This window comes from Pygoscelis adeliae, unplaced genomic scaffold (genome assembly GCF_000699105.1).
Source record: "Pygoscelis adeliae isolate BGI_AS28 unplaced genomic scaffold, ASM69910v1 Scaffold384, whole genome shotgun sequence".
In the NCBI taxonomy this organism is placed as follows: Eukaryota; Metazoa; Chordata; class Aves; order Sphenisciformes; family Spheniscidae; genus Pygoscelis; species Pygoscelis adeliae.
In genome coordinates, this window is record NW_008824548.1 from 193099 (window position 1) to 204177 (window position 11079).

The window sequence follows — 11079 nt, forward strand, 5'->3', positions numbered from 1 at the left end:
GTGTGTTTGAGTGCATCGAGGGCGAGGAGCAGGCAGGCATGAGGGGAGAGAGAGAGAGAGACAGCAAATATCCAGCTGAACCCGGTGCGGGATGCCAGGGGATTACAGTTACACAGGAACAGCAGAATCGGGGAAGGTCGGGGCCCTCACTGCCATATTGATGGGAGATGCAGGTAGTGTGAGGAGATGGGGCAGAGGAAAAGGAGGGCGTCTGGTCAAGGTCGCTCAGAGGAGGGCTGAGAGGCCGCTTTAGCTGGGTTGGACGAGTTGTACTGCGCTGAGGTTCCAGTCGATGAAGGAGAGTGGGAGGCTGGTGGGAAGCATCTCCTGGATAATGAACGCTGCTGATGCCTGTGGTCGGAGGGAGGGGTGGTGGTTTGAATTCCTTGCCGGTATACAGACCTCAGCCTTGAGCCTTTGGATAGGGGGAGTGTAGTTGTAAACAGTGTGTACTGTTTCTGAGCTCCCTATTTTCCTTTGGGAAGTGAGATACTTGCAGCAGTAACAAATGATCCATAGATTAGATCATGGTCTGGCTCGCTGGAGGGGATGGATCAGGCCATGTGATGTCTAGGTGGTATGAGACTGGGTAGGAGACGAATAGCAGGCAACAGCCAGGAGAAGGGAGTATGAAAGAGGGTAGAAGACCTAACCTCCTTATAGCTTATGTATGTACCATGTAGGTAAGGGGTACCCATGAAGGTACCCCGTGGTCCCTGCTGCACCCAGAAGAAAAAGGCCAGCTGTGACCACTGCAGGCCATGACAAAGCAGAGCCCTGGGGAGAAAGATGCTCTTGCCATTGTGAAAACGTGGAGAGCTGGGTTTTGTCCTCAGCTTTGCTATACCTTCTGACTAGGGATGACCTGGCCTGGAGTCCTAAAAGTGCTTGCATGTCTTAATGCCCTTTTACAGGCACCCAGGTGCTTTGAAAGAGCTGTGGCCTTGTGGTTCTGTGCCAAATTTCCTTGTGACAAAAATGAGGGGAGCCGTCACAGGAGGTGGCAGGGAGAAGGCGGCCTAGACCGCCTAGGGTGTGTTCAGGTGTGAACGCTACCTCGGGAATCATCTGCCCCCTGCAAGAAAAGGACCTTGTCCCCTTTGTCTCCATCACTAACCTCGGCAGGAAGAGACCTCAGCCTGAGACATTTACATGATGTAGGTGGGGGGAAACCATGCCTGAGAGTAACTTCCCCAGTTTCTGTTTACTGGGGCCTAACTTGTAGCTGTGTGAGGGTTGTGCAGGCCAGAAGCACCTACATGCTTGGCTTGAAAGATTGGTGAAGGTGGTGTGAGCACTGGCAGAAGGTTATTGGCAAAAATTTTGGGCAGCCTTGGGAGCCTTTGCTCCTGGAGCTGAGCTGGAAAATGAGAGACTGGAAGAGCTGTGACAGCAGGGCTCATGGACTACTTTTCTCTCCCCTGCCAGCCTTAGGACAATAGTTGGAAAGCCTTGGAAAAGGGACTGTTAATAGTTTTGGAAAAGCTTCCAGTCCCTCCTGAGACAGAAACATATCTTTCCAAATTGTGCCAACTCAAGCACTGGCCATCTAAGTGCCAACTCCTGAGTCACCTGCTCCCCTGCACCTCCCTAACTCAGCTGGCTTAAATGGCACAAGCTTTAAAAATGTAGAAAACATCAGATGCTTTTCACTGACACTTAAATTTCTGTCTGTGGAATTTCTAAGATTGGACCTTCAAGCTTCCTCTGTGGCTCTGAGGGCTTAGCAGTTTTTTATTTTATTTTAATAAACAGATTCACATATACTCAAATTCCAGGGACTGTGCTTCATTTAAATACCAAGTATTGCCACAGCATTGGGGAAAAATAAACGGGAAGGTTGGCAGCACTGCTGCCGCCTCTGTGAGGCAGGCTGCCGTGCCAGGTGCCCTGGGGCAGGGTTGGGAAGCTCTAGCCTGGGAAAAGCAGGCCTGTTGCTGAAGAGTGCGTGTTTTGACTGTTAGGAGTGACTGCCAGTATAGCTCATGGGCAGATCTGAGACTCAGTTTATGGGAACTTGTCAGTTGGCATGGGGAAGAGTTAGACCCTTGTTTCATGACATGCCAGAGATCAGCGAAAGCTTTTCTGTAAAGCAGATCAACCCAAAATAACAGCCACTAATGCAGCCAGTGTATTCGTTACTAATGAGCTGAGAATAGTTGATGAAGGTCAGGAGATAATAAAAGGGAGGTCCTGACAGGCCCTCCTACTTCTAGTTACAGAAATTTTTCCTGCTGTACAGTTGCATCTCCCTTTTCAGGGTCTCTGTTACTGGTACCCGCCCTTGCTGGATAAAAGCCCCTCCCCTGCCCTTGGCGCACTTGCACGTGGCACCTATGAGCTGCAGCTGCTGTTTATGCTGAAGAGAAACTCAAGTTGTGTAGAAAGCACGAATAACCAAATTAACTAAATAGTTGTTTTCTCTCTTTCCACAGAAAATCACAGCACCCCTTATCTATGCTGTTTCCATTGCTGCCATTGGATCTCTCCAGTTTGGGTACAACACTGGTGTCATCAATGCTCCCGAGAAGGTGAGAGGGGAAAATGAGCTGGGGAGATGGTATGAGTGAGGGGCTGATGAGAAAACAAAGGTGTAGAACGGAGAGGAGCTGTCTCCCAAGCAGCTAACAATTTGGTTCTGGTTTATGAAGTCAAGGAAAGAAGACATTCAAAACCCCCTCTCCATTACAACAATGGACGGGAAGGGCAAAGTTTTGGGGAGGAGAGGGAGCAAGCAGAGAGGTTAATTCTCTTAATCAGGAGTGCAGAGGGTTGACTAGGGCAGGAGGGGTCCATCTGCCATTTCGTGGTAGGTCTATATTTGGTGCATGGAGGAATGTGAGCCACTTCAGTTTTGAGTCAGAATAAACCAGCCATGGTAGAAGGAATGTAAAGAGGAGCATGCAGAAAACAGTTGAGGGTTGGCAGGGATTACCGTTGCTCTAGCTTAGTTTATCTCGGGGACCATCTCAGGCTTCTTTTATTTGTTTATTCATTCCTTGTGTTAAGCGTAGATTCAGTGCTTGTAAAAGAGTTTGAGACTGGGGCACTCTGACCAAATCATCTCATGACTGTAGCCTAAGAAAGAAGAGACGAAGAAAACGAGAAATGTGGTTTTCTTGTAACTGTAAGATGGTTCCTCTCTCTCTCTCAGGAACTGAGTCACCAATACCACATCCACTCTGTCTCCGGGAATAGATGTCGCATCACACGTTGCGGGGGTGGGAGGTGGGGGTCCTCTCTAGCTAATGTCCTGCTGCCATCTGCTGGGGGCAGACACTCTGAGGCCATGTCCCCCTCAGCCCTTGCAGAATTTCCCTCGTTATCGAAGAGGATGCCTTGGAAATCCTCGCATCCCCATGGGACAGCAAAGGATTGTTTTACATAATGCTGCAGTTTTTCAGGCTTACCTCAGTGAAACTTTCTGTGTCTCTTAAACTATTTCCATCCCAGAAAGCCTGTCCCTGCTGCCAGAGTTCTCGTATTGCCAGAAATGTTCCCTTCCATTCTCTGGCCACGTTTTCGTGCTCCCTCTCACTCCCAGCTGTCTCGCACCTGCTCCCCAAGCACCACCAGTACTCACATCATCCAGAAACATTCAGAAGATAAGCCTGTTTTCCTTAATCATTACTGGCCCACACCCCCCCACGTTCCTCTTTCTGCACCCTCATCTTCCCCTTGTATGACTTGTTGCTGCCTACTGAATTTTTAGGGTCCATCCTTGCTTCTTGCCTCCATGAAAACAGAAGGAAGACCTCAGAAGTAATCTCACCTCTCACCAGTGCAAAATGCCTCCCACTGGGTTGTAACTCTGTCCCCACCTGGTTTCTCTTGCAGATCATCCAGAGGTTCTTCAACAGAACCTTGTCAGAACGGAGCGGGGAGGTTGTCTCTTCAGAGCTCCTCACCTCTCTATGGTCCCTTTCTGTGGCCATCTTCTCGGTAGGAGGTATGATTGGCTCCTTCTCAGTCAGCCTGTTCGTCAACAGATTTGGCAGGTAAGTTGGGAAAAGGGATCCAAGCCATTAGGGAATTTTTCCCTTCTACAATGGAGTGTTGGGGAGGAAGAGGGCAGAGGTGAGAGGAAGGGAGGAGGAGGAGGTTGCTGGGGAGGAAGCAAGAATGTGTGGGCTGCAAAAAGAAAAGGTTGCAGGCCAAGGCAGGAGCTGAACAGGAATTACTGTTTTCCTCCCACCCCTGAGATGGGGGGGGTCATGGGTAGGTTTACCCTTCTCTCAGTGATTTTCCAAATGTATTGCCAGGTTAAGCTCAATCTTGACATCTTTACCCTTGCAGGAGGAACTCCATGCTACTGGTGAACATCTTGGCCTTTGCTGGGGGCACTCTCATGGCCTTCTCTAAGATGGCAAAGGCAGTGGAGATGCTGATCATTGGCCGCTTCGTTATTGGCCTCTTCTGTGGTCTCTGCACTGGCTTTGTGCCCATGTACATCAGTGAGGTCTCACCCACCAGCCTGCGTGGAGCCTTTGGGACCCTCAACCAGCTGGGCATTGTTGTAGGCATCCTGGTGGCCCAGGTAGGCTTGACACAACCTGATCCTGCCCTCAGGGGAAAGGGGGGCTGGGGGAGGGCAAGGTGGGCTGCACTTGCCATCAGGTGCCATATGTGGTCCTGTCATACTCACTGGTGTGGTGGTGAGGAATTGGGAGTATTTAATTTAAATCACTCTATTCCTCTCCAATTCTTGCTGTAGATCTTTGGCCTGGAGGGAATCATGGGGACTGAAACACTTTGGCCACTGCTTTTGGGGTTCACAATCCTCCCAGCAATCCTGCAGTGCGTGGCTCTTCTTTTCTGCCCTGAGAGCCCCCGTTTCCTATTGATCAACAAGATGGAGGAAGAGAAAGCGCAAGCAGGTAAGAACTCATCTCTGAAGGGGCAGGGCTGTATTCTGGCTCCCAGCCTGCACTGAACTTGAGTGGGAGGCCAGGACTGACTCTGGAGCCTGTGGTGGATCAGGGTGTGACTCCCAGAGGGCACCAGGCCTACCCTCCCATCCTTTAGGTTGCACCAGTGCCAGGGAGTGCGAGAAACCTGGCATCCCCACAGAGACTCCAGGTGGGATTAAGTCATGAGGAATGGCACCTGGCCTGGTGGGATGTAGCAGGGCCAGCTGCTGCAGCTCTGTCAGCTCCTCCTGAAAGGCAGGAAATAGGCTGACATGTAACAAGGAGCTTGGTTGGAGGGTGTTTCCCTCCTACTGCAGAGGGCTGGAGTCAGATCTGGCAAGTGTGTGAACAGAATTGGGGATCAAATGTAAGTTTGGAGATCAAGCAACATGAGCAGGACCTGGGCCTGGTTTCCATGCTGATCACACAGCACCCCGACCTCTGGGTTGAAAAGATGAGCAAGGCTGCATGTAGAGGCTCAGTCTTTCCCACGCAGCAGGCCCAAATGCTGGCAGGTGGTCCAGTCTTCCCAGTGTGCTCTCCCTGAAATAGCGCGGTGGGGTGGGGGGAACCTACTGGCCGTGGGTGTGTTATACCTGGCATTTTTGTATTCCTCCTCCCAGTTCTCCAGAAACTCCGTGGTATGCAAGATGTGTCTCAAGACATCCTGGAGATGAAAGAAGAGAGTGCTAAGATGTCCCAGGAAAAGAAAGCAACTGTGCCAGAGCTCTTCCGTTCTCCAAACTACCGTCAAGCCATTATCATTGCCATCATGCTGCAGCTCTCCCAACAGCTCTCGGGCATCAATGCTGTGAGTTATCTTCCTATCCCATCTGCTGGGCCTCCCTTATCTCTGGCTACACTTGCACTTACCACTAATGTTGAGAGAACTGTGCTTCCAAAAACCCATTTTTGCACCTTGACTGGAGGTCACTGTTCTGTGATAACTGCAGAGATTGCTAAGACAGAAGGTGGAGATTATATTGCCTTTCACTTTTCCCATACACACCCCGGCAAGACATTGCAGCCTTGCATCAAGTGAATGAACCTTAACTGCAAGCATGCTGTTTTATACTGTTGAGTGCTTTTTAGAAACTCCCTGGTGGGCCTGCAAGTCATTAGGCAGGGAACAAGAGGCGTGCTCTCAAACACAAATGGTGATGGTGTCCAACTTTTGCTTCTCTTCCCAGGTATTCTATTATTCTACAGGGATTTTTGAAAGAGCTGGTATCACGCAGCCTGTGTATGCCACCATTGGAGCTGGTGTGGTAAACACCGTCTTCACTGTTGTGTCGGTAAGTGGAACAGGACCTTATGGTGAGAGGTAACTTGTCTGCCTGGGCTTTTCTGGGAAATGTGACTGAAGGCTGTGACAAAGCAGTGGACTAGGCTGTGGCCTGTAAGAGCAAATAAAAGGAATGCATTAAAAGCATTGTGGGAGGAGAGGAGGCGAGAAAGAGGTATTGTTATCATTTTAGAAGAAAGGGAGGGTGAAAAGGAGTGCATGGGGGAAAACAATGATGAGAGAATGCAGTAGCAAGAACCAGAGAGGAAAAACTTGTGCCAAGGATGGAGCAGCCTGGTGACCTGCACTGAGATCACCACTGGCACTGAGGGCTACAGGCAGATAAAAGAAAGAGGTGCAGGGCACACTGAGCAAGGGAGCCTCTTCTGCCCCTGCTGCTGCAGTCATGGATTTGTTTTCTCCTTCTGCTGTTTCCAGCTGTTCCTGGTGGAGCGTGCAGGGCGCAGGACCCTCCATTTAGTTGGTTTGGGTGGCATGGCTGTGTGTGCTGTTCTTATGACTGTCGCTTTAGCTCTGAAGGTGAGTAATTAGTGTTCTTGTCCAGGCTGACCCCAGCAGGGGACCTATAAGACTGTACACCTGCCTTGCCCTGCAATTCTGCCCTGTAGGCAGGTACAGCTGGGGCTAGAGCTGAGTGTGCAGTGGAGAGCACAACTTTCTATTGCGGAAGCTGTGCCACAGTGTTCACAGTGCAGCTGAGAAAGTTGTGACACTGGAGATGGCATTGTGCTATGCCATGTTTGCCTCAAATTGCAGCTGATGATGTTTTGTTCCTTGCAGGACGTTGTGGAGTGGATCAGATACATCAGCATTGTTGCCACTTTTGGCTTTGTGGCTCTTTTTGAGATTGGCCCTGGCCCTATCCCCTGGTTCATCGTGGCAGAACTCTTCAGCCAGGGCCCACGGCCTGCAGCCATGGCAGTGGCTGGTTGTTCCAACTGGACCTCTAATTTCTTGGTGGGAATGCTCTTCCCCTATGCAGAGGTAAGGACTCGGTTTGCAAAGCACTGTGAGAGTGCTGCAGCATTGGAATATGTGTCCAGAGTGGTGTTGTAGAATCTCCATCCTTGGAGACTTCAAAACATGACTGTATGACCCTTAACGTGATCTCTCCTTGAATTTGTCCCTGCTTTGAGCAGAGGGCCGGCCAGTCTTCCGGAGGTCTCAGATTCTGTGTTCTGATTGTTACTGAAGGTGAAGAGTGGTGTGGCTCACCTTATATTCTGCTGTCTTAACTGCTTGTAGCTTACAAATAGTTGGAAGGGCCATCTTAGTTAGCGTATCAAGGCTTTCCCTTTAAAAGCCTCAATTTTGGTCACCCCGAGGAACGTTAAAGCATTTCAGAAGCCCACAGGAACCCGATTTCATTTTAAAAAATGCTGTGTTGAGAAAAACCAGTAAGGGCATTGTTGGAGAAAAGTGTTAGAATTTTGACCTGTCAACAGCAAATGACTTTGCATCTAGGTTTACAAGCTTTTCAATTTAAAACTTCCTGCTTTTGTCCTCCCTGCAGAAACTATGTGGCTCCTATGTCTTCCTCATCTTCCTTGTTTTCCTGGTCATCTTCTTTGTCTTCACATTCTTCAAAGTGCCGGAGACCAAGGGCAGGACTTTTGAAGACATCTCCAGGGGCTTTGAAGGACGAGCAGAAGCCAGTCCCACATCACCTGTAGAGAAGAACCCCATGGTGGAGCTGAACAGCATACAACCTGACAAAGAAGTTGCCTAGGATTCATGACACACCCCTTCTTCGACTCTTACGTGCTTAAAGAGTCATTAAAGGAATAAGCAAAGAAAACCATAAGAAGTGGGACATTTTTTCCCCCCCCTCAATTGCTGCTATTTTCTTCTTTGCACCCACATACTCGCCCATTCTGCCACGCTTACCAGCACTAAGCAAATCTGATATGGGTGATCCCATTTTCAAGTACTGGAAGGCACCTGGCACTTGCAAAAATAATCTCATCTTCCCTGTCACAAACATCAGGAGAACAGAGGAGCTGGCAATATTTTTGCTTTTCTCACCTAAATTGCTATTTGGGGTTAACATACTCATGCACGCAGTGACCGTTACGTATTTGAATCTAATTACTATTTTTGTAGTGAGTTGAAGTGACCCACTAAACAAGTCCCCGGCCCTTTGAGTCTACTCTGTGCGTGTGTGCGGTGTTACACTGGAATTTAACAAGCCTACCAAAAAGCCATCTCCTTGCTTTTTCCTATCCAGTGTGCACTTTTTTCAGCCTCAGGAAAAAGGGGACCAAGTTACATGCATATTTTTTCCTGCTCTTTTATTTTTTTGTATAGACAGACTGAAAGCATACTTTTACTTAAGTTTATTTATTTGTATGTCACTTTGTAAATATTTATTTTTTTAATGGTGTACAAAAGTGTACAGATAATGAAATTGAAGATGTTTAAGAGACATAGCTATTCTAACAAGATGCTGTAGACTTGAGGTGCAATAAGACTGTAAAGGAGAAATGTGGTACTAAAGAGGAGATTGGGCATTTTGGATGGTATGTACAACAGAGCCAATTATGCACATCACCTTTTAGTTACTTGTGCCCTCTGGGAAGAAAGTAGAAGAATTGTGTACTAGTGAGAAGAGGTATGTCTGTTTGTCCATCAAAATCTCTGTTTGGGATTTTTTGGGTGGCAATTTTAAATACTGTTCCCAAGTGTTGATTGGAAAGTGTGGTATTGCAGCAAATGGGTGTTGTTAGTTTATATTTTCAGTCATGGTTGAACGTTGTATGGGGTGATTGAGGGTAGTGATTGCAAACCAGAAAGTAACTTTTCTTGCCTTCTCTTTTTTCTTTTTTTGGCTTCTCTGCTGTATTCTGGTAGGTCAGAAAGTCTGAAATTTGCAGATTGTTACTTAAAGGTGTGTGAGGATAAAAATTATTTTCCAAAGCTGTATTTTCTTAGCAATTGTTCTTACAAATATTAGACAGAGGCATGTAGCGTGACCCTTCTGGACACAGACACGGTCAGTTATGGCACGTGTAAGTTCATAAAGGTAGAGATGCAGGACTGGAGACCAGAGCTACCAGAACTTGCTAGCTTAGCAGTGTGAAAGGTCTGTAGCGCTCAGTCCCACTGGTTGGTTGCAGGCCGAGTGCTTTTGCCCCGTGTGTCCTCTCTGGAAGATGTGTGTGATGTTGTTGTGATGCTCACCAGTGTGCAGCATGCTGTGTAGATGCGTACAGCTCTGTAATGGCGCCGCTGTTAAAAGGATGTGGCAGATGATGATAACTCTACATCAGTACATACCAGTCTCCCCGCTCGTCATACTGCTAGGCAATCGAGGGTACGTGCACACCTACCCTTGCTGCCAAGCTAGCACAGTTCAGCTCAGGAAGGCGAAAAGTGTAGCACATATGGTATGCTTGCAGTCGAGGGGTGGGAGCTTTGCTTCACTGACTGCAGCGCTCTGTCGAGAGAGACTCCAGGCCCGTGTCTGTCCAGACCTGCGCAAGCTATCTAAAGGTAGCACAGAGGTAGGTCCAATTTAAACTCCCGCTCTAAGATCTGCTGCGTTTTTGGACTTGATCAAGCTCATGCTGGAGTTCATCGCTGGATATCCTAGAAGAGAGGCAGGCCCACAGATTCCAAGGTGGGCAAAAGGAAGAAAGGCTCAGAAAGGCAGGATCGACAGCAAAATTGTCGTAGCACGGGTAGCCCAAGCTTTCTTGACGACATACTGCTTCAGAGCAGGTCAGAGAAGTTCCCGCTGATGTATGTTCTGGGGGCGTGTATCTGGCATTTTCAGTAACTGGAGTGATGACATTTCTACCTTCCCTAATGAGAAACAGTTGCAAAGATCAGTAAAATTTGCTGCTGTGAAATACTTCCTGTGACTTCATTTGAAATACTCCAGCTCTGTACAATGCAATCCTATTGCACCCAGTTTTCCCTAACTTTCTATCAGGCTTCCATGCCAGATATGTATTCTCAAAGTATTATATATTACTTGTTTCCCAACTTTTATATTTTGGCTCAGTTATACATATTTTTGTGCCCTTCCTTTGACCCTCCAGCATTTCCAGACATGATATTTCTATATGGGCATCTATATGTTTGGAAATTCCCCCTACAGCTGTGCATAAGAGCATTCCATACTTTGCATCAGAGATGTGTGTTGGCTTGGACCGAAATGCATAGGTCTTTCTCACGTGATATCTCTTCGTTATTTTCTTTTTCTGTAACAGCATTGTGAATATTTTGGATGGGTTTTATATGCTTATTAATGTGGTTGTTTCCTGTTTTTAAAATAAAAACTATAGAACTAAGTATCTGCAGGTCTCGTGTTTCTTATTCCTTTATCGCAGCCTGGGACTGCATCCTGGAATGTCCCCAACTTCTGCCCTGCAACCTTTCTGGCTAGCCCAGCACCCTGGGTTTGCTGTTTTGTTCTAGAGGAAATGACCATTTCTCTCAGCCTCCATGCATACCACCTTAATAAATTCCCTTACTGCTATTCCTTTGGAGTTTCTAAACTAAAAAGACGTGCTTCTCTGGCTCTTGTTTGCCCAAATCCCTTTTGTTTGCATCCAAATCCTTTGCCAGTATTTCTCAGTAATGGGAGGGGAGAGGGAAGCGGCTGGAGGTTAGGAATCCGGCCCAGATCTAAACCACCTGAGACTTCTGCCCCTGCCCTCTTCTGAGAGTGGTCCTCAACTTCTCTGCCAGGAAGGTGAGGAGGGAGCCCTTCCCCCTGTAAATGATGCTTTGCTCCTGCTGTCTGGCAGGTGGCCTTGATGTCCTCCTTGGAAATCGTGCCCGTGTACACTCTGTACCTGAAAGGAGCAGGGTGGTGAAGAGGAAACCCCACTGCCTGGAAAAAGGCTCCCCAGGAGC

General features: G+C 48.1%; 1 protein-coding gene across 1 annotated transcript; it reads left to right on the top strand.

Annotated features, from left to right (window-relative positions):
• The first annotated feature begins 696 nt into the window (after window positions 1-696).
• Window positions 697-10508, top strand: SLC2A3 (solute carrier family 2 (facilitated glucose transporter), member 3). The gene is made up of 10 exons (XM_009321881.1): window positions 697-702; window positions 2436-2531; window positions 3838-3998; window positions 4297-4537; window positions 4715-4877; window positions 5534-5721; window positions 6101-6205; window positions 6634-6735; window positions 6997-7200; window positions 7730-10508. Exons 1-10 carry the CDS (start codon window positions 697-699, stop codon window positions 7943-7945), a joined length of 1482 nt encoding a protein of 493 aa, XP_009320156.1. The 3' UTR covers window positions 7946-10508.
• The last annotated feature ends 571 nt before the right edge of the window (window positions 10509-11079 follow it).

Bases quoted from the DNA above. Each gene is read 5' to 3' on its own strand.
- SLC2A3 (XM_009321881.1), top strand. The intron at 4,878-5,533 runs GTAAGAACTCAT...TCCTCCTCCCAG, and splicing joins GGAAGAGAAAGCGCAAGCAG to TTCTCCAGAAACTCCGTGGT. The intron at 6,736-6,996 runs GTGAGTAATTAG...TGTTCCTTGCAG, and splicing joins CTGTCGCTTTAGCTCTGAAG to GACGTTGTGGAGTGGATCAG.